The 21,743-nt window shown below is 35.8% G+C and overlaps 1 protein-coding gene across 1 annotated transcript in view; it reads left to right on the forward strand.

Moving 5' to 3' along the window:
* Positions 1 to 20,743, forward strand: part of tmtopsb (teleost multiple tissue opsin b) — a 28,390-nt gene extending 7,647 nt beyond the window's left edge. Inside the window, exons 3-4 of the mRNA XM_043225648.1 lie at positions 9,194 to 9,427; positions 17,599 to 20,743. Coding sequence (XP_043081583.1) covers positions 9,194 to 9,427; positions 17,599 to 17,874 — 510 coding nt within the window. The 3' untranslated portion in view covers positions 17,875 to 20,743. The remainder of the gene's footprint in view (positions 1 to 9,193; positions 9,428 to 17,598) is intronic.
* Positions 20,744 to 21,743: the final 1,000 nt, after the last annotated feature.

A 21,743-nucleotide genomic window follows, 5' to 3' on the forward strand; every position in this document is an offset into this window, starting at 1 on the left:
TGTGCACACACAATATACTCGTAGGTTCATAACATTGTGGTCGAACGACTGATGTCACATGGACTATTTTAATAATGTCCTTGCTGCCTTTCTAAGTCTTGAATGTGGTAGTTGCGTTGCTGTCTATTCAAGGTCAGAAAGTTAATCAAAAATAACTTAATTTGTGTTCCAAAGATGAACGAATGTCTTATAGGTTTGGAACGACTTGCGTGATTAATAACAGAATTATCATTTTTGGGTGAACTTATCCCTTTAAGTGTTTAAGATTTCTCAAACTTTGCAGTTTTGAGCCCATCTATACATTCCATTAAAACATTTTTTCACCATTCAATTAGTCTTTAAATAGATGATTAGAAACTTTACAGCCACTGTTATGCTTTATATGATTCATATAGTGGCTTACAGATTGAGCATTATGACACCTGACAACAAAATCATTGGCATAATGTTAAAATCATGATAAAATCATGCATTTGATCAAAGGCATTTTCCTACTCTTTTAATTTATTTGGATGTCAGTTAATGCAAACCAATTATAGGCCAATCGTAGCATCAGATCAGATAACTACAGCGTAGTCTCCACAGTATACGAGTGATTGTAGCTCCTCTTCGTTGGTATTGAACCACGGGCGCAAAGACAGAATGCTGATAAGCTCTGAGTCTTTTAGACAATTAGCACCCTGTGTGTTTATACGAGATGCAACTCTGACCATTCGATGCGGTAGAGTCCAGGGGGGACAGGTGCCAGATATATTCACCATCCACTCTGCTAAATCTCAAAGGTGGTGATAAAAATGCCACATGATGTAATATTACAGAGTAACCAGCTCTTCGATTAATCTAAAGGCTCTTTTTAATTGCATGCATCACAAGTAATTAATTAGATAATGATTCATGCATGTTCATGATCAATAAGACCATTAACTGCTTCTTTGGCTCTCATTCGGCACTCACTACCTCACTGTGGCAGCCTGAATGCTACCTACAGCATGCTGACCAACAAGCTTTGTCCCTTCGTCCCACAGAAAGAGTCAGTATTATATAAGTTTGAAGGAAGATTTGACAGTTGTGTATCCACAGCGCGCAGAGCACATGCAGTTGCCCTCCCAGCTCTTGTCACTCCTTTCAGTCGTTGACTAGCCCATCCAAAATGTCACACGGCAGGGGGTCGACCGCCTTCCCAAAGAACAGCCTCATTTGCTCGGACACGGCCTGTCTCTTTCTGTAAACTCACACTGCGGGTGGAACAGAGCACACTGGGAAAACGTAGGGAGAAAAACCCAGCGGATTTGCCACGCTAGTTTTCCTAACCTTCGAGACAGAGCTGTCTGTTTTGGACAGAGACCGGCTGGTTAGACAGAACGAGAAAGAGAAACAAAGTTTACGTCTGCTGCATGATGCCAGCTGCGAAAAGTGTTGACCTTTTTAGCGTTTCAAAGGAGTAATTTTGCAGATTTATCTTTAGAGTTTAGAATTTGGGAAAATCCAATCCAGTTTTCGCTAGGGTTAGGGGAAAATGGCTTGGATGGTTTTTTTGCTACAATATCTTCAGTTCACTCCAGAACTTCATTCATTCCTAAAAATTGATTCACCCACATCCAAGATCTTCATGTCTTTCTTCTGTTGAAAAAAAGAAATTAGGAAAAATGTCCTGGATTTTTGCACATGCACACATAGTCCTCAACCTGTGCGGAGTACATGCTTTTTTTCCTTGCACTCCAAAGTGCCCTTTTTTTGGTGGTGTTGTTTGTTCTGCAATATATTATATTAATCACCCTTTGCTATTTTCTATCTTCAAACATTTAGTCATTGAAGAGTATTAAACAGAACTTATGATTAAAATGTTGTAGAATCCGCTCAAACTGTCAGTAAACAGTTATCCTTTTATCTCAAATAAATGAACTGAAGTGCCACAAAATGCAGTGTTGCCATATCTTTCACACTTTTCTGGACCGTGACATTGTTCATTACTAGGCAGTCAATGGGACAGTCACAAGCCTTCGGTTTTAATTCAAACAAAGCTTTTAACAACATATGGGTAAGTGATTGATGAAGAAATTTTAATTTTGGGGTGGAGTAAGCCTTTAACCACAAATGCTCATCTTGCTAGCTCTTCAATGCACATCCACAACTTCAAGCAGTACGTAATCACACAGGAAAGGTCATGTTTTTCCTAGTGGAAGAAATCCTTTAGGTATATTGTAAAAAGATTTCAACATCCAGGGTATACACACGAATTAACCATTTTAAACAACAAACTGTTTCATGGGTATCATGCTAGCTGCTGTCTCTGAGCCTAATGACTTGCAACTTAATTAATCTGTAATTATCAGTGCAATCCCTCTTAATTAGGAGCTTTCATATGCCATTGGCAATGATGTCTAAGTCCTTTGTGGGGGAACTGACATTCCAGGTTAAGTGCCCAGATGTAGTGAAAGCTATATTTTCATACTCTGGATGTGGAAGACGTGAAATTCTAGACAAATGATAGCTTAATACTGTCAGCACTATGGTAGTTCTTAACCAGGGATGTACAGTTCTGCTCCTGGAGAGTCACTATTCTGCAGAGTTTAGCTCCATTCCTAATTAATCACTTCTGAGCCAACTAAGGTTTTCAGGATTACTGGAAACTTCCAGGCAAGTGTGTTGGGGCAGATTGAAGTTAAACTCTGCAGGACATTGGTAACCATCTCTATCCCAGTCTTTCCTCATCCCCTGTTATGTTTCAAACAGAACAGAGAGTCCTCTGGATATCAGAAAATTCGACAAAACTCTGTTGTCACGTGTCCTTATTACAGCCACGGCTGAATTGCTACTCTGCGCTCCTGGAAAAGAAAGTTACGAGGCAATTCTGAAAATGTGCTGTGTTGTCATATTCTATCTTGTGCTATTTAGAGCAGTTTTTGTTGTTGTGATGGTGAATGTTGCAGTAGTTCTTAAAGTGGACAGGTAAAATGAATCCTGAGTCTGTAAAGAATGCATCTGTTAAAGTTCTGATTGTAGGATGTAGGATGTCAGTCAAAACAGCATTTAAAGACATAAAACAATACAATATTTGTGGTATTTTCAGAAGCGAAAGTTATGTTGTGCAAATGTGTCATATATCATATGTCATAGTTGTGCAAAATTGATGAATGGCAATTGACACAAATATATTTTTGTATTCAGATTTACCCCAGTAAAAATAAAAACTCCTAACAGTATTTCTATTACTTTCCAGAGAACAAACATGTAGAGATAATGGTTGCCAGAAGAGAAACATGTACAATTTACTGTTACTCCCTTATCCTTTGTATTAGACACAAACTAGTTTTATGAAATGTAATATTAGTGTAATATAACACAAAGTAAAATGCTATAAATGTACTTTTTACTTTTAAAAACTAGATTTACAATGTTAGTAACCGTCTAATAACATTGAATAGGGTCCATTAAGGTAATAGTATCAAATTTAAACAGGTACATTATATAATTATTATTGTAATACAATTATTAAAAGCTTGATGAACTGGAAATTCAATTAAATGGGATTTGTGTAAATATTCGACTACAAAATAAATTGATTAATTGACTTTCTAAAACTAAAAGGTTGTGAGTTGATATGATATTTGTAGGTGGTCTGGCATTCAGCATCAGTTGATTAAAGATACTATCTGTAAATAATGTAATAATTTATAATTACATTTTTCAAGACTGATTGCACACAAGTTGTTGTCTAATTTAAACCACTTGCACAGTTCAAATAAAGAGGATAAAATGTGGCTTGTTTATTTAAAATGTTTTGTTTATCTCTCTCCATAAAAACCCCGCACAGACTGTTTCCTTGTGTAATTTATGTAATTGGCATTTGATGGGGTTTGTTATCATTCTATAATTAGTGGACACTAAATTTCATTAAAATATTGTGACAAATAGAGGGATATAATTGCACACAGAAAATGAGATTAGTTTGCATTACTGAACACATCCTCGTCGCCAGTTTACACAAGGCCAGAGAATAAAGTACAGGCATGAATGTGATGAACTCATTTTGCCAGACTGTTTACTTAAAAGGCATTGATTTATGCATGCTGTACAAGCAACTGTAGCTCCTTAAAGAATAGAGGGAGTCCAGGAGCAATAAAGAGGCATAGAGCAACACTCTCTCCTGGGAGTTTTTTAAGCAGCTGTACTCACAACTGTTCTGCCCACCTGTCAGAGAGGAGATTTAATGATCTAGTCCACTGTATTTGTTTAGTGCAGGTGACGACGGATCAGGTTATGCCCCAAATCAATCAAGAGCTGATCGTCAGGGCCTATTTTACTGAAACGGGTCGGTCTAGAATGAAGTTTTACCTCTACTTCTTTTTTCTGTCACTCTGCTCCTACTCCTCATCCGTATACTGTAACATCCCCTTTCTTCTCTCTCTGGCTGCCACTTTCTTTAAGTCTGTTTTTGACTTTGCTCTGTACTTCTCACTGTTCCATCTGTCACTCCAGCCATATTTCAGCTATCAACTCTCTTTTGCTACTTATTGTCTCTCACTTATGTGTGTGAAAGAAAGAGAGAAGTTTTTTTTACTGGCAGTTCCTCCTTTACTTTTATCTAAAGTCTGAGACCACATTGCAAATCCTATAGATCTGATTTAAGATTTGTTTTCTAATTTCTTTCTATGTATTTATTTTAATTTCCAAAACATAGATTTTTCCACTTTTATTTATAATTGATATATATATATATATATATATATATAATATACAATATATCGTAAAAATATATTTGTTTTATTCATTATATTTTATTGATGCTATAAAAAGTTATTTTTAAGAAATCATGAGAAAAACGTTACATTTTCACACAAAAATATTTGCATTTTCACTAATTAGACTTTTGTACCAAATACCATACAAACAAATTTTTCGTGAATTGATAGCATATTTCCCATTTTTAAAAGTATACATTTATTTTCTATTCTTATTAATTAAGTAAAATGTAGGGCAGAGGTGGTTAAAGAGGCATGCACAGGAAGATATTTGTAATGGCGTAATGCCCATGTCATAAATGTCAGAGTTTTATTGACAAATAAAATTTTCCATTATAGGCTTTAGTGATTAACAGGCCCAGGGGATCTGGGGATTATTTTCTGTGTTGATTTATGGGGAATTCTGCAGAATGGATTTAAGCATGCTAAAATGTGCTAATCGGAGTACTACTCTATAATTGGTAGCTAAAAACATAATCAAATTAACCCAGATATGTAATAATCGAGCATGAAAGGGTTGGAGGATGTGTAGAACTTTGTGAATGAAGGGTGTTCCAGTTCTGTGTATCTTCTGTGGATGTAGACCGTGTGTGGGCCTGCTGTTCAGTCGCCAAATTATTGCTATTTTTATTTGTGATGATAGACTACATTTATATCATCAAACAGATGCATCTGTTTGCATAATTGATGTGAGGGTACTGTAATTTGCCAACAATTGCCTGCTCAGAGAAATGATTTGATGATAACAAACTAAGCATAAACTTCATGCAAACATTCAAACTTACTTCATCTTTCTGAATAGCTTCTTGTATGAAATTAATTATATTGTATAAATCTATGTATAGACATGATTTATGTCTGACTACTGTCTAATCGTAATATTAAAAATAAATCAATAAACTTCCTGAAATTTTACCAAAATTGTGGAAATTTCAGGAATATTTTTTAGAAATTTTCAGAATATTTTGGGACTTTCAGAGATTTTTCCAAAAAAATGTACAGCGCTTTTAGACCCTAATATTGATAGTGATTTCCTGACTAAATTTCTCAGGCTTTGAAAAAAATCAAAAACTTTTTGGAAACTTTTAGACAATTTAAAAGCTTTCTAGAGAGTTTCAATCTCTCAATTTCAGTCTCTTTGCTAATACTGTGAACTATAAAAGGCAGTGTTTCAGACTCATCTAAACTGGAAACATGTCTTTTTAAACAATTTTTCATAAGAAACCACTCATTAAAATCATTATTTCATAAATCAGTCTTCACTGGTCTCAAAAGAACCGACTTGTTTATTTGTAAATCATGCTATGCTAATTGTGTTTTACATTTATGCTTGCATGCAGCTCACAACTTGATAGAAAAACATATCATATTTTCTGGTTCCATTTTCATTCCACTCAACACTGACCATGGACTGATGTTCATTGATCTCTCTGACAGTGACTCCAAAGACTTCTGCAGTCTAGAGAATACTTTTACGGACCGTCACCATCTTGCTTAAGTCTTAAGAACTGAACCCTCCACCAGATCAGCAGAATATCAGGTTCTGCGGGGAACTGAACGATTTAACCACGTTCCCCTGACTGTTGACAGACATTACTTTTTCTTAATGGAGTTGTTTTTCCAGTATCAGAGAAGACCAGAGTGAGTGCTCCAGAAACAAAGTTAAGTTTAAAGGTCTTACACAGCTTTCACAATCTTTCCATCCACATAATGTTTCCCGTCCACCTACCCACATACCCGAGGGATCGTCCCTGACCAAACGCTCACTGACAGCCACAGGAGCTGCCACGCACATTAGCATCTCCTTCACAGTGCTCCATCCTGCTAGGTTTGCCACCTTCTGACTGCAGGGCTCACACGCACCCAGAGGGGAGAGTCTCATTACCACAACAGCACCACAAATCACATGCCTGGATTTACATGTACTCGCCTGCTCTAATGATGCAACCTGTGTGGACTCTTGCAGTTTGCAGCTCTCCAGGTGCATTTTAGAAGTTTGACAGCTCTGGATGTCATCAGATTTTGGGGCTTCTCAGTTGCTAATCTATTCAATCTGGGAAAAAAAATGTTTATTTATGCTAATGAGGTTTTGAGCATATGCTTTCACACTCCGTGTGATTATTATAATGTTCCCGAAGCGTATTTTCTGTCCTATTTCACAGTTTATTTGTTTAATCCATTTAGTATCTCGGCACTTATTATAACTGCTTATAATTGCTATTCCCCAGCAATAATGTTTCATCAGGAGTTGCGCTGTAATTACTGGAATTCATTTGAGGATTACGGAAAGCGGACACACACCTACACAGGCTGTCTCCTATTGTGATTCACATCTGAGGTTGTCCGTCTTCTACATGGCATCCTGTGTTTAACGTGACCGTGAAGTTTCCACCTGTCAATCAAACTTCAATTGGGTGGAAGTTGTGGACGTCTTGTGTGGTACGAACTGCCCTTTTTTGTCCACCCACCTCAGCGTTGTATCTCATACAGCCGTCACATCTTCTCCTCACTTTTAATTGGTAGTGCGTCCGCAGATGTGCCACTGGCTGTGGCCTCTAGTGATGTCTGCCGCCATGACTTTACACCCCCGCAGGTCTTCACACCTTGCAGGCCATGTTATTCACAGCCTGCACCCCTGAGTGTTGCCCTTCTCTGCATATAGGACTAATTTTTAATGTGACCACTAAAAAAAGACCCAGAAAACTGTGGTGCAACTCAATGGGGAGCCTATTAGCAACTTGACATTGATCTGACATTCTGCTAAGTAATAATTTGTCAAGTTGCGGGTCTTCTCAAGGTGGACGGTGGAAACGAGGGTGTCTTGCGAGGACCGCCTGTGAGGAAAGGGCCACGCTTGTTCCACTCCATTGCTCTTAATTAGCTCTTAGTCAAAGCACGATTTTCTTCCTCTGGGTGCAGGGCTTCAGTCATTACATACTAAATTGTTCATGTACTCTTAAAACAAGGAATAAAAATACATTTGCTAGGTAGGTTCTAATGTATGACTGTATGTTAAACAATTAGTTCACCCTAAAATGGAAATTTTGTCATTAATTACTTACCCTCATGTCATTCCAAAACCGTAAGACCTTTGTTCATCTTTGGAACACATATGAAGATATTATGTATAAAAAATCAAAGAGCTATCTGACCCTCCATAGACAGCAACACAACTGAAATGATCCAGGTCCAGAAACGTAGGAAATAAATCGGGAAAACAGGATGTCACGCCAGTAGCTCAACTTCAGTTTTGCAACACTACGAGAATACTTTTTTGCGCAAAGAAAGCAAAAATAACAATTTACTCAACTATTCTTTTGCCCTGCTATTTTAGAGAGTATCACAACACATATGCACTCTTTTCTCTAGGTGTAAAAAAGACGCAGATTACATTCATGACATAAACAAAATTACGTCAAGTACATTAAAGCATAAATGTTTGTCATTTAAAAAATGTAAAACCAGTAACACCATGGTTTGAATATCAAAGAAACAGCTTGTATTACTGTTCAAAGGGTTCTGTAGGATTTTTTAAATGTTGTTTTACTATTTTACTCTTGTTCTCACCAGCTGCAAGTAAAATTATAATATTGTAAAATAAAGTTTTATATGTTTTAAAATATAATTCATTCCTGTCATAGAAAAGCTGAATTTTCAGAAACTATTACTCCAGTCCCTAGTGTCACATGATACTTCGGAAATCATTTTAATATGTCGACTTGCTGCACAAGAAACATTTCTTATTATAATAAAAGTCGAAAACAATTGCACTAGTTGTCGAATTTGTTACCATGTTAGTGAATAGTGAATTCAAAATATTTCACAAAATGTTAATATTTTGTAAAATGTCTGTCACATTTGAATTAGTTTTTTTTTTATTAAAATAAAATTCACCAAACTTTTGAAGAGTGATATACAAGTTTATTATTCCATAGAAATTCTGAAAGAGATGATCAAGAAAGATACTTTTAAAGTGAGTTTAATCAGCATCCACATTGAAGTCTGAGAGGAAATGACACTGCAGAACATCTTTGCGCCAAACTTCAGTGACTAAAGTTCAGCCAAAGTAGCAAGTCTCAGCTCTTGGGTGTCTACACCAAGAGAGCACTTAACAGCCGTTAGACAAAGTGCTACAACACTGAGAAAATGGTGCATCATGCTCAGTAGGCAATTCTACATTGTGTAATGGACCTTCTGTTCGCCCGTTGTTGTGTTTAAGGGCCTATTACAGACCAGAGCGATCGATTTCATAGCTGTATCCATTTCTGCCCAGCTGGTGAAGTTATATGCTAAACGCTCAATGAGGCATTTAATCTGTGAATGTCTGCATGTACAGTTTTATTACTTTGGCTAAAGAAGCAGTGACACAGCTGCCCAGTGTGCTGCCATGTTTCTCACACAATCTTTCTTCATTTTTCTTTTCTATTCTTTTCCCTCATAAAATCGCAAAGATGAGCAGGATCAATACGGCGGTGAGTCGAAAGCGTGAGCAGCGTGTTCTCTTTATGGTGGTCACCATGGTGTTGTGTTACCTGCTCTGCTGGCTGCCCTACGGGGTTATGGCCCTGCTGGCCACGTTCGGTCGTCCCGGCCTGGTCACAGCCGCTGCCAGCATTATTCCTTCTCTATTAGCCAAGAGCAGCACCGTCATAAACCCCATCATCTACATCTTCATGAACAAACAGGTGAGTGCTTGATGCTTGTTTAACCTTCAATTAATGTAGGGTGACTATACAGTATATCTTTTTTGGATATGTCCTGGCTGGAATTGCCTAAAATGTCCAGGTTTTGGGTTTGTCTTCCTGTTGATATGCTCTCCATAGTCCTTATACAATATAAGCGTATTTGCATTGTTTTCACTGGTTCTCTGTAGATCCCACCTTCGTGCCATTAATGGTCAGTTATGAAAAATGCCTGCACACTATTGGTCAGACAACTTTTCTGTCAGTTTATTCAGCATCTACGAAAACAAAGGAAAGCAAAGCCAAAACCTGGATGTTTTATATGCCTGGGCGATTTATATATCCGGGCTTTGACATGTCTAGGAAGAAGATGACATATGTAAACCTGTGGATGTCTATGATATGAATATTACATGTGATATTTGCGTTAGTTTATTGGCATGCAAATGTAGAACACACTTTAATACATTTGAATGCTTAAATCAAACTTGCAAGAAAACATTACTGCAAGAAAAACTGCTTTATAAAAAAAAGTGTGTTAAATGACCTTTAGAGTCACCAGTATTTACAAAAATTACTAAAGAAAGCAATGTCAGAAAAGGTTAAACATAGTTTAATCCTAGTTTAGATGTTATTTTGTTAGCTAATGTATGTAAATTCAATTAAAGCGTGGCTTAAGTGTCCATATACTTTTGTTGCTACTGTATTTTTATGATGATCTCATTCTATTCAATGCTATATTTAGCCTTTAACAAAAACCATTTTATGTTTTTCTTTATTAGAACACACTGACTGCAGAATCTCTTGAGTTCTCTCGTATTTTGCAAGGTTTTCAGTTGGGGTGTCATTCCAAAAAGCACATTATCAACACCTTATTTTAAAATGTATTTAACAGCACAGATCACACAAACTAATTAGTTAAAGCCTTTTTTTCTGTTGTCGACAAGTATGTACAAACACACCTTCAAATGTGAAATATAGGGGCTGTGTTATACTCGGGGAACTTGTTATTTTGGTTCAAAACCTGGGTTGAAACTAATGAGAAGGAAAAATAGTATAAATAGCTTAACTAGGTTCATAATATTCAAGGCCACTCAATTCATCTAGTCAGGCCATTATATATATAATAAAAAATTACAAGGCTGTCATCCACAGACCATATTATTTAAACTACCATTTGAAAAATTAATTAAGATGTAATATTAAAATCAGGTTCTCAGGTTCAGTTTTTCATTGGGGACAGGAACAGAATGATTTAACGTTTTCTTTCCCTGGTTTTGAATGGGCTTTGAATTATACTGTTCTGCTGTATTATGCTGATCAGCTCCAACCTCCCTTCTGCTCATCTTTTTTCTTTCGTATTGAAAAAAATAACAAGGCAACATGTATTATTAGTTAAATTCTTCTGCTAAAATTATCTTTATGGAATAATTTTGACATCTACATTATATTGTTGTCTGTTGCTACAAATATCCCTGTGCTGCTTATGACTGGTTTTGTGGTCCAGGGTCACATATATAAAATTTCTTAAAGGAATAGTTCAAACAAAAATGTATTTACTGAACCTCATGTAATTCCAAACATGTTTGACCTTTTTTCTTTTGTAGATCGTTAAATATTTTAAGAAAGGTTTATTTTTTTGCCCATGTATTGGAAGTATGTTTGATTATCAGTTTATCACTGCACAGAAAAAAAATCAGTCAAACAGGTTTTGGAAAGACAGCTAATGATGTGAGTAAATGATTTTCATTTTTGGGTGATCTGTCCTTTTACGTATTAGATTGAAATGATGACAGTTTCCTTTATTTGCATTGTTTTAAATTGTTTTCTGTTCCTACATTTCTATATGCAATGTTACATTTTGTGGGAAGCACAGTTGCGGACTGCATGAATATTTGTGAACACACATGAAATGCAGAAAACCTTAGAACGAATTACTTAATTTAAGTGGATGAGTTGGATGAGTTTGAGATGCATTTCTTGTTTTCCTAAAATCGAAAAAAAAAAATGCAATATAGTACATTTTTGCTTTTTTCCCACAGCATTATTTACTTTATCTATGGATAATTTTTTACAATAGCTGTTCAACACTGTTGTATTCCAGCAGTTTATGGCCAGACAAAATAATCAATGGTAAAAAATAATATGTTCAAATGTTTGGAAGAATGCTCAAACCATTTGAGTAAATATAATCTTTCACTGCTGTAGTCTTTGTGTTTGTTCAAGGATTTTTTTTTCAAAAGAAGTAGAAAGTTTTCAAAGAAACTTTTCCTTCAAATAAGCACTTGTTGTATGATTGAACTGAGCCAAGATGCACATTTTATTCTTATTTCTGAACTTGTGTACATGTGAACAGGTTGTGTTTGTAATATCTGTGCACTTCTCTTCTGTATGGGTTAAAGCTTCTGCTCCAAACAATTGCTTGTGATAAGACCGGAGATGAAGACTTGGAGAAACTAGTTTTGCCTGTCGGAGGAGACGCCAGTCACCTGTATGTCATTTTCAGTCTTCAATTCCTCCCAGCCCGTAACCATGGAAACTGTGAGTTGAGGCGAGTTGAAGACTTAAAGTGCTGTACAGATTCAAGTATCTACTCGGCATGTGTCGATGTGACCGATGGAGATTGAAAGACAGTGGGAAATGGAAGAGTACCGAAAAAAAGTGAGTTTTGGAGTGCAAGAGAGCTGCGAAGTTCCCGAGCCCGTGAGTAAATAACAGTATTATTATACCGCTCGGGTTCAGGAGCTGTCATGCTATGTGGTAATTACATTTACTGCTTCCTCTTTCTCTTTTTTTTGGGACGAAAGGAATTTTCTAGCACATTTCACATTTTCTCCCTTATTAAGAGCACTGTGTGTACTTGGGGGAATCATCAGTGCTGAAAACCTCCCATGTGCATTAACTGGTTATAAGGGTCTTAACAAGCACGTGTCAGCTGCACCACAGAACATTTTCACAAATGTTTTTCTTAGTTTCCAGTACAAACATCCTTAAAGCATTCTTAAAGTAATATGTATTTTATATTTTATCGAATTATTTTAATATAATGCTGTCAAATCACAAAAAAAAGTTTTGTTTTACATAATATATGTGTGTACACTGTGTATTTTTTAATGTATAAATACAAACAAATTCATGTTTACATTATGTAAAAATATGTTAAGTATATTTATATATGATATAAAATACAGTTTTTGTTTTTTTTTTCTCACTGTTCTACACTACAAGTCTCTTAGATGTTTCTTCATAGAATTACATCACATAATTTATGACTTTATATATTTTCAAAAAACACTCCAAATTATCGTTATCTTTTATGGTTTTTATTCCATGCCATAACAAATTAAATTAGATTATTTTAGACCATTTTTCTTTTCAATTAATAATGTCAATTTTAGAGTAATTGAATGTTTTACTGCAAAGCAATTATTATCATTATTATTACTATTATTATTTTGTAAAAAATGACTGCAACTAGACACATTATTGCCCCCTGTGTAAGAAACAATAAGACCAACAAAAGTGGCAGCTACAGAATTAAGAGCTTCCCAGAGAGACAAGCATTTCTTCCAAGCAGTGGGATCAGTTATTTCGGACCACCTGTGAGCAGGTGTAACGCACTGTGATTGGCGAGAATGTTCTGTGCTGCTCTCCCAAGCTTTTCAGTACCCCACAGAGAGCTAATCATCTCCATTCCACACTATCATCTGCTCGAAAGTCTGCTACCAGCACTCCTCTCAGATCCGGACTGCAGCGGGCCAGCTGAACATTCGCTGATCCAGTATGAGTACACACTGAAATTATTGCTCATTATCTGCCAGAGGTGAAAATGATTCCCTGAACCCCAACTGCTCAAGTCAAGTTCACACTTAGGAGATTGCAGATATTTTTCCCTCATAGATAGTTTAATTTGAATTTTCACACTTGGAGATATCAGATGTTCTCAGCATGGAGAACATGTAAATTACACGTGAAGGGTTTTCGCAGGCCCACATAGATTCTGCGCTCCGCTGATTAATGTAACATTTAACCTGGTCTCATATAAATTTGTACCTCTCTGGACTTTTTGTTCAACACCGTTTTATATACCTTACTGCATGTTTCAATGCAGTTTTTAAAGAGAAATATAAACTGAGTTGCACTGAAACAAAGGTTCAATACATGAACCCAGGCACATTTTTATTAAGTTGACATTGCTGTGTTTTTATTACGTTGCTTCAGTTATTGCAGCGGTTTAGACTTTAAATATGGGAACTGTCGCTAAAAGTTAATGTTCTATCATATTGGAAATATGCCCTACACCAAATCCAACCCTAAACCTACCTGACAGTGTTAACAAATGCAAAATTGATATCAAAATGGATTTGTTGATACAACTGCATGTTCAGAAAAGTTGTACTTGTCCTCCTTCCATTGCTCGTTTAACAAATATAGCATAGCTTATTAAGAGTACTATTCTGCCATTTCTTCGTAGACTTGTATCCATAAAAGAGTTTTCAGTGTTAGTTAAGCAGACTGTAGTTTACCCAAGAATAAAAATATTCACGTTGTTTAAAATGTATGATTTTTGGCTTTGTATGCAACATGACATACGAAATTTGGAATGTTGGTAACCAAAAAAATGTAAGGACAAAAACACAATGGTTACAAGCGTTCTGCAAAATATTATTTCATGTTACACAGAAGAAAGAATGTTATTGAAGTTTGGGAGCATTTAAGAAAATAAAATCCCATTTAAATGCATTAAATTGTTGAAAAATATATAAAGAAATAAGCAGAAGAAAGAAAGTTATACAGGTTTTGAACAACATGAGGGGGAGTAAATTATGCCAGAGTTTTAACTTTTGAGTGAACCTTTGACTATAAGCTCTGGCAGCATTTGTTGCATAATGTAACAAAATTAGTATTTTTACTTAATTAGGCTTAATTTTATGGTTAAGGCACTTACAGTATGCCATCTTTCTTTAAATGTCTTTTAAATGTCAAAATTTACATCTTGTATTTCTGTCAGTTCATTACATTAATTCGTCCATAAAAACTTTTATTAAGCGAGCTGTTAACATTCTTTTTGTGGGAGATGAGCTTGTTATTTATAGACAATATTGCTGTTGGTGTTGCATCAGCACAAACAACAGCTAGTGTCATGACAATTACTTTTTAAATCTTAAGATATAATATAAATGTATCACAAGGTTTTGCAGCTATACTGCATACAATAAATGTGGATATAAACAGTGTATATTTCCTATTTGGTCCATTATGGATGCTTTATTGGAGGAGTCATACGTTTATTCTGTGGCAACATTTTGCTGGCAGTAGAACTTAATTTGCTTTTGACCGTGAGCATTGATTTGAATGAATTACACCTACTAATCATCAAAAATAATGTCATATGATCCTATTAAATTCAGTTAGTGACCGTGCTAAATCAATGTGCCACATGGGCTAAATCTGATTGGATGAAACACCCAGGCAGATAGTTGTGTTAACTGTCCTACAGCATGCCCAGATGCACAGCCACCTTCTGTGCCACCTTCATCATCTCCGTAGGGTTCACCAGACCTCCTGCCAGCCCCTGTAATGAGTGTGTGGATCTGAATCCATTTATAGACTCATTCCTCACCTGTCCGCAGTACCAAAAAAAAAATAAAATTCATAGCGTACACCTGTGATGGCTGACAGCACTGTGACCAGCTTGATTACATTACAGGTCATCTCTGTCAGTACAAACATAAGGGAGATTTGTCAGAACTAGTGGATTCATGGAGAGATTTTGTGAGGGCTATCAGTGAGTGCCATGGTCATGCATGATTGCATCCCGACAGCGCTAGCAGAACACAGAATGACCATTAACAGGCTGACTGAAGTCGATTGTCTTGGGAAAAGTGTGTATTTGCGATCTACCATTAACCGTGAACCCTTAACCCCAATCTAAACCCCTTCAGTCATCTGTCTCTTTTTGTCTCTCTAGTTTTCCCTGTTTCAAAAGCACTGATAATTGAGTGTCAAAAAGGCATTTATGTTTTGATACAGCAGTGTATATTGTAAGAAGCTGAACTGACAAAACATGATGGTTCTGCATCTTGTGAGGAAATGTAGTAGACTATAAGTATACATTGAACATGGACGTATACTAAGTATACTACGTTTACTCAAGGGGTGAAATCTTACTCTGTATTTTATGAATTTATGTTTTGAGTGTGTGTCGGTATATGAATAAATGTAATGATTGATATAAATGTTTTAATCGAATAGTATTATAATTTTAATGACCTACAAATTGCACCTTTCTAGTTGATTTTATGTCATAATATTTCAGTGTATGTCCAAAGGTTGAAATAAAATTTTCAGATCTGTTTTTAATGTGATTTTACTCACCGTTCCCAAAAGGGAACAGTTCATGACTAGCCATTCATTTACTGAATACTTGCACGAAATCTTGTTGCAATCCGATGGTGGTATTGAACCAAGGCCACACAAACATTTTTTTATTTATTCTGCCGTAAATGGTTTTGCCTGGAGCAAAATATATTGCTTGGTCATTGTTAAGTTTTCGTTTCAGAGATTGAGTTTCTGAACTTTAAGGACGAACACTTGCACCTCTGTGATTCATAAAACTCTCTTTAAAGTTCAGGCTGAATCTGTCACAATTTAATGGTAAAGTTTGTTTTGTGAGGATAAATCTCTCGCATATCAACAAAACACAAAACACCACCTATCTGAAAATGTGTTTTACTCCTCTGAGACCTTCGCAGACAGTTATGATTAATTACAATAAACCTTTATCTATAATGAAAAGTGCAGCGCATGCTTACTTTGGACCACAGTGAGCTCCTTTAGATGCTTTTTCCTGAGTATCTCCAGCGAGTTGTTTTTCTCAGCTTAAATCAGCCCACTTTGCTTCCATCTGTGGTGACCTGATGGTCAAAGCCTGCAAGCTGTTTCCTCTGAGCGTGCGATCGCATGCGGGGGAATGTAGAGGTATATACACAGACGCTCTGTGAGGGATTGGCACCTTCAAACAAGCATCTCCATCACTCTCAGATAATCACTGCCTACGCTCCTGCTGAGAGGTCCTGCCTCAGTTAATGAATTTCGTGCACGTAGAGCTTTCAATTTGCAAACAAGCCTGTCCACATTAGAGGAGACGGAGCATCAGCTGTTGTTCTGATGATTCCCGCGTTTGGCTGGTGTTTTATTATTCTTGCTGCACAGTTGCAAATCCAGCAAAGCGAGGGAGAAATGAGTTGTGTGATCGAGTGAACGCTGAAGCTTTGTCTTGTTTGTCTCTGATAATGTGCAACAATTTTAATTATATCAAGTGTTTTGCTCATACATACAATTCACTTGTGATAAATACTTTACCAAATGATATTACTAAAATCTCAATTTTAGTCATAAAATGTGCTTGTTTTATTGCCTGGCTCTATATAAATTTGGATAAATGTAAATACTCACACCCATATATATGCGTGCCTTACTATATATATATATAAACTTCATTCAAGTAGGGCAATATATACAACATAGGAAATCTAATTTTTTTGATTGTGTCATTGTAAAATGTAAATTATATTATCACCAGCTCTAATCTGCTAGATGCGGCTATAGGGCATGAAGATATTAAGGAATACATTTTTTCTTAAATTTTTTTGCCTTGTTTTTCGGTATAAATATCTTACATACATTTAAGATGCAAAATGACATGATATTGTGTGTTGTTTTCTGAATTTATCAATACTAAATAGTTTTTTGCACAAAAGAAGAAAAAATCATTCCCAGTGAGGTCAGAAAAATAATCTTGAATAAACTGTATTAACTGTAAGACTTAATACATTTATTTTTATTTTTATTATTTTTTACATTTTTTTCGTTAAATAATTTCGGTTAGACTTTTTCGTGAAGAACTTAATGTTGTTTAAAATTTGAATTACTTTTTTTGTTGTTGTGGAAAACAAAGGAAGATATTCTAAATAAAGTTTCAGCAGTTTTTGCCCATACACTTAAGGTCATTGGAGTCCAAAAAAACTGTAACTGACATTTTTTTAAATATCTTCTATTGTGTTCCCACAAAAGAAAGTCAGTTATTCAGGTCTACGTAAGAGAGAATAAATTCTAACAGAATGTTATCCTTTTTAGCATTAGAAATGTAACCCCAGCTCCTTATGTGTCAGTTTTGCAGATGTTTCCATGCACTCATCATGTGCACCACCCCAGAAAGAGGCTCCAGCTTCAAAAACTCCTCCAAAGTCACCAAAACTCTCAGGACAGTGCGACGCGCCAATGGCCAGAATGTGACCTTTGCAGTGGCCTCAGCTGGCCATCCTGTTATCTTTGCTCCTAACAGCGGTGGGCAGAAAAGTTCCTCAGAGGCTGAGAGACCATCTCCTGCTGTGGGCCAAGACACCAACAGACCTGTTGTCTCTCTTGTGGCCTATTACAATGGTTGAGCTCGTACAGTCAGGCCAAACCAACACTAATACAATGGAATTAAAGGTGACAGAGGTCACGAATTGCATAAAAAAAGAAAAGCATTGATAAGTGGGCATGTCTTGCAGAGGAACGTGGAACTAGAACACGCCCCCTCGTTGACTGTCATGTCATGTTGCGTTTGTGATCTTTCTAGTGGAAAGCACTCAAAATGGATAATGGAAATAAATAGCTGGAGAAAGGAATGGAGAAGAATGGAGTCCAGGATGTATTTGTGCTCTCAGATTTTGGATGTCAGATGTCTCTCTCTTTGAAACTGAACCATTTTTTTCCCTGATGTTTTACTTACAACAAGGACAATTTTCAAAACCAGTTCCTTTTCATGGTTGGACAAGCAGTGTAGCACAAACTGTTTAAAGTAATGCTTTTGTTACTTTTCTTGTAATTCTGCTCATCATTTGGACATTTACAACTACAAGCACATTAAGACCTGTTTGTAAAATCAATAAAATTACCTCAAAAAATAGCTTTATGGGCCCCTATTATGGATTTTTGAATATTACTTTTACATGCAGAAAACATGAAAGACTTTTAAATCTGAACCTAAAAAAAAGTTGACTCTGAATCACTGAAACAAACGATTGCTAAGCTGTTTAATGTTGACGTCATAACATAAAACATTAGCATATTACCTGCCCACTTGTGGTCTTTTCACATTGGTCTGATTGAAAATGCTAATTCATTCTTTCCCACTAGGTGCCGCTTTTGGAGTGGTAAAAATTTTCCCTGGTAACGCTGTACACAAAGCAGCACTGTGCTGGTCGTTACAGGTACAATGAAATGAAAGGGAGAACAATCGGACCAATCAGTGCAGAATAGAGTCATGCAAAGGAGTGGTTTGGAAAAATTTATCATTGAATGAATTGTTTGGGGTCGTAGAGCAAGTAAGGTAAAAATAAATGCATATTATAGGAAAACAAATTTGTGTTTTGATCTTGCATGCATGTCAGCCTGTTGTTGGTAACTCCGAAAACCAAAATATGAACCTTGCATAACCCATGATATGGGCACTTTAAAATGTACTTTCCTTCAGGTCATCCAAAATGTAAATCAGTTTGTTTCTTTGTCTGAACGTTTGGAGAAATTTAGCATTACATAATTTTCTCAACTCTGCAGTGAATGGGTGATATCAGAATGAGGGTCCAAACAGCTGATAGTAATCACAATAATCCGCAACTAATCCGCACAGCTCCAGTCCATCAGTTAATGTCTTGAGAAAGGATCATGTATGTAAGATTCATGAGATTTTAATCAATGAGATTTAACGGTTGCTTCTGGACAAAATTCCAAAAATCGCATATTTTATCCGAAAGCGACTGAAGTTAAAAACATTAATAATGGATTTGTTTATAACAAACATTTGGTTTTTGCAAAATTAAATGTTACTCAATTAACTGGAGTCATTACTGTGATGTTTTTATCTGCCATTCACTGCAGAGGTGAGCAATGGATGTAATGCTAAATCTGTTCAGATAAAAAAAACAAACTCATCATGGATGGCTTGAGAATGTCAACTTTCAGTTAATTTTCTTTTTTGTGTGAACTATTCCTTTTATGGGATACATGTTGCTTAAATTTAAAGGGGTTATATCATTTTCTTTGATCGTTTGAAATACAGACATTTAATAACTTTCTTGTCAATCTTAAAGCAGAATCTGTTGTATCTAGAATATAAGACCCGAATTCATTTAAAATGCCCACATTTATACATCAATAACTCATTTTCATTGTAAACTAATTCTCCTAGTAGAGTGAGATATGAAGAATATCCACCGAAAGTTGTGCTTGGCTGTGTTTTATTACTTTATTCTTATCAAGGACCCTGATCACATCAGTGAGTTTGTGCAGCTCGTTTCAGCTGCACTTGTTTTATGACAATGCTTAAAATGTTTGAGGACATAAAACCCATTGTGAGTTGTAAGAAACCTTGACTAACATCATCAACTGACCTCAGGGAAAAAATGTAAATGTATGATATGACCCCTTTAAGAACAATTATACACACACACACACACACACACACATTGAAAATAATAATTAAATGCCAAAAAGCTTTCACAAACTATAAAATATCATAAAGCATTATTATTTTAGAGCCATTAGAGCCACTGATCTGTTTTACAGAAGTATTTTTACAAGAGTTGGATTTGTGGAACAAACTGACAATTATATGAACGTTTGATTGCAATTGCAATGTTTTATTTTGAGGGTTACTTGTATAATAGGGTTTTTTGTGATTATGTGAACTTTAGTCAGTATTTTTATGAGGCCATTTAGATAAAGGGGTATGTGACCCATTTTTATGAGTTGCCATAGTAGTGCACGTTGTGCTGAACTTCTGTACATTAAGTGAGAACGCTATATGCAGTCAATGCTGTAGATACTGTGTCAGAATACATATGGAAATGCAAGATAACAGCACTTTGAAACGCATAAAAATGCAAATGAACAACAGTGAATGCAATTTTTGAACAGCAATGAAAAACTAAATTTGTTACAGTCCAGCTGTAAGATTCAAGTTTTTTTTTTTTAAGTTATGTTATTCTGGCTCGCTTTGTGCATTTTAAATAATATTAAAATTGCTGCCTTCTTTCTGATTTATTTTTCTGACATTCTCCAAATGAAACTAATTTATCAATCATAGTGCTTTTTATTGTGTTTGCATGTTTAAAAGCTCTGGACTATTTGGCAGATGATCACTAATTTGTATGTGCAATTATTTGTGTGTGCTAGCATTCGTCTGTATGATGTATTACCAAAGCAGTTTTTTTTTCTCTCTAAATGTTACCTGTGTTAATGCTAATAATAAAAATATCTGGATATAAAATATATATGTGGTTTTTACAGGAGTTACTGCTTTAGTTTGATTGTAAAATATCCAGCATGCCTTTTATACAATTTGTACAACAGAGAAAAGCATATGTCTAGTTATTGCTTTATGAAATTTCTGTATTACTTTTTCTGTTATGCATAAGAAATCTTTGGCGATCTGAGCTGTCAGTTTTTCAGATATCCTCTTTTCTGCAAAATGAGTAATGTTTCCTATTCTTTTAGAGCAAAATGCAAAGTGTAAAGCATCCACTTCATCTGTCTTTGTGACAGATGTCTGCTTTCTTAGTTTCTGTCATAACAGTGTGATGTACTGGGATCTGATTTGAGACTTGAAAATGGGAAAGTCATACCACAGTGTGATAAATTCCTCTCTGAACAGGATGAATCAATAGTCAGGGTGGTGGGATGATAGAGAGGGGGAGAGAAATGCTGAAAGACTGAAAGAGTTATTGGAAAAAGTAGTTTTTGAAGGGCCATCAGATGCAGCAGATGCATTAGGTAGAGGAAGCATGCAGAATTAACATGGGGGGGTAAGCATACTGCATATTTCCAGACAAGGATGCATTCATAAGCATGTCAATGTATAAAAATGCACATGTGTGTGTGTGTGTGTGTGTGTGTGTGGTGTTGATGTCAGTCAAGAGTCTGTAAAACTTTGTCGAGTTGGGTCTCCAGTCTTCACACTGTAAAATTGAGCTGCTGACAGTCTTGTCACTTATTTTTAACTTCACACCTCATAACAGTTCTACAATTTTACACTCAACTTTGCCCGATGTGGTAGTATGTGAACATAGGTATTTGTGTGAAAGATTTATAAATAACATGGACATGTTTTTAACATCATAAATCTAGGTTAAAATGTGTATTATTATGTTAATTATATTATTTTTAAAGTACAAATATATTATAAGAGTATACATTTCTTTTAACCCACCAGTTATATAATTCCATCATTACTCACCCTCGGGTATTTTGCAGATTCTTTTATGGCCAAAAT

Source organism: Puntigrus tetrazona, chromosome 24 (genome assembly GCF_018831695.1).
Source record: "Puntigrus tetrazona isolate hp1 chromosome 24, ASM1883169v1, whole genome shotgun sequence".
Taxonomy (NCBI): Eukaryota; Metazoa; Chordata; class Actinopteri; order Cypriniformes; family Cyprinidae; genus Puntigrus; species Puntigrus tetrazona.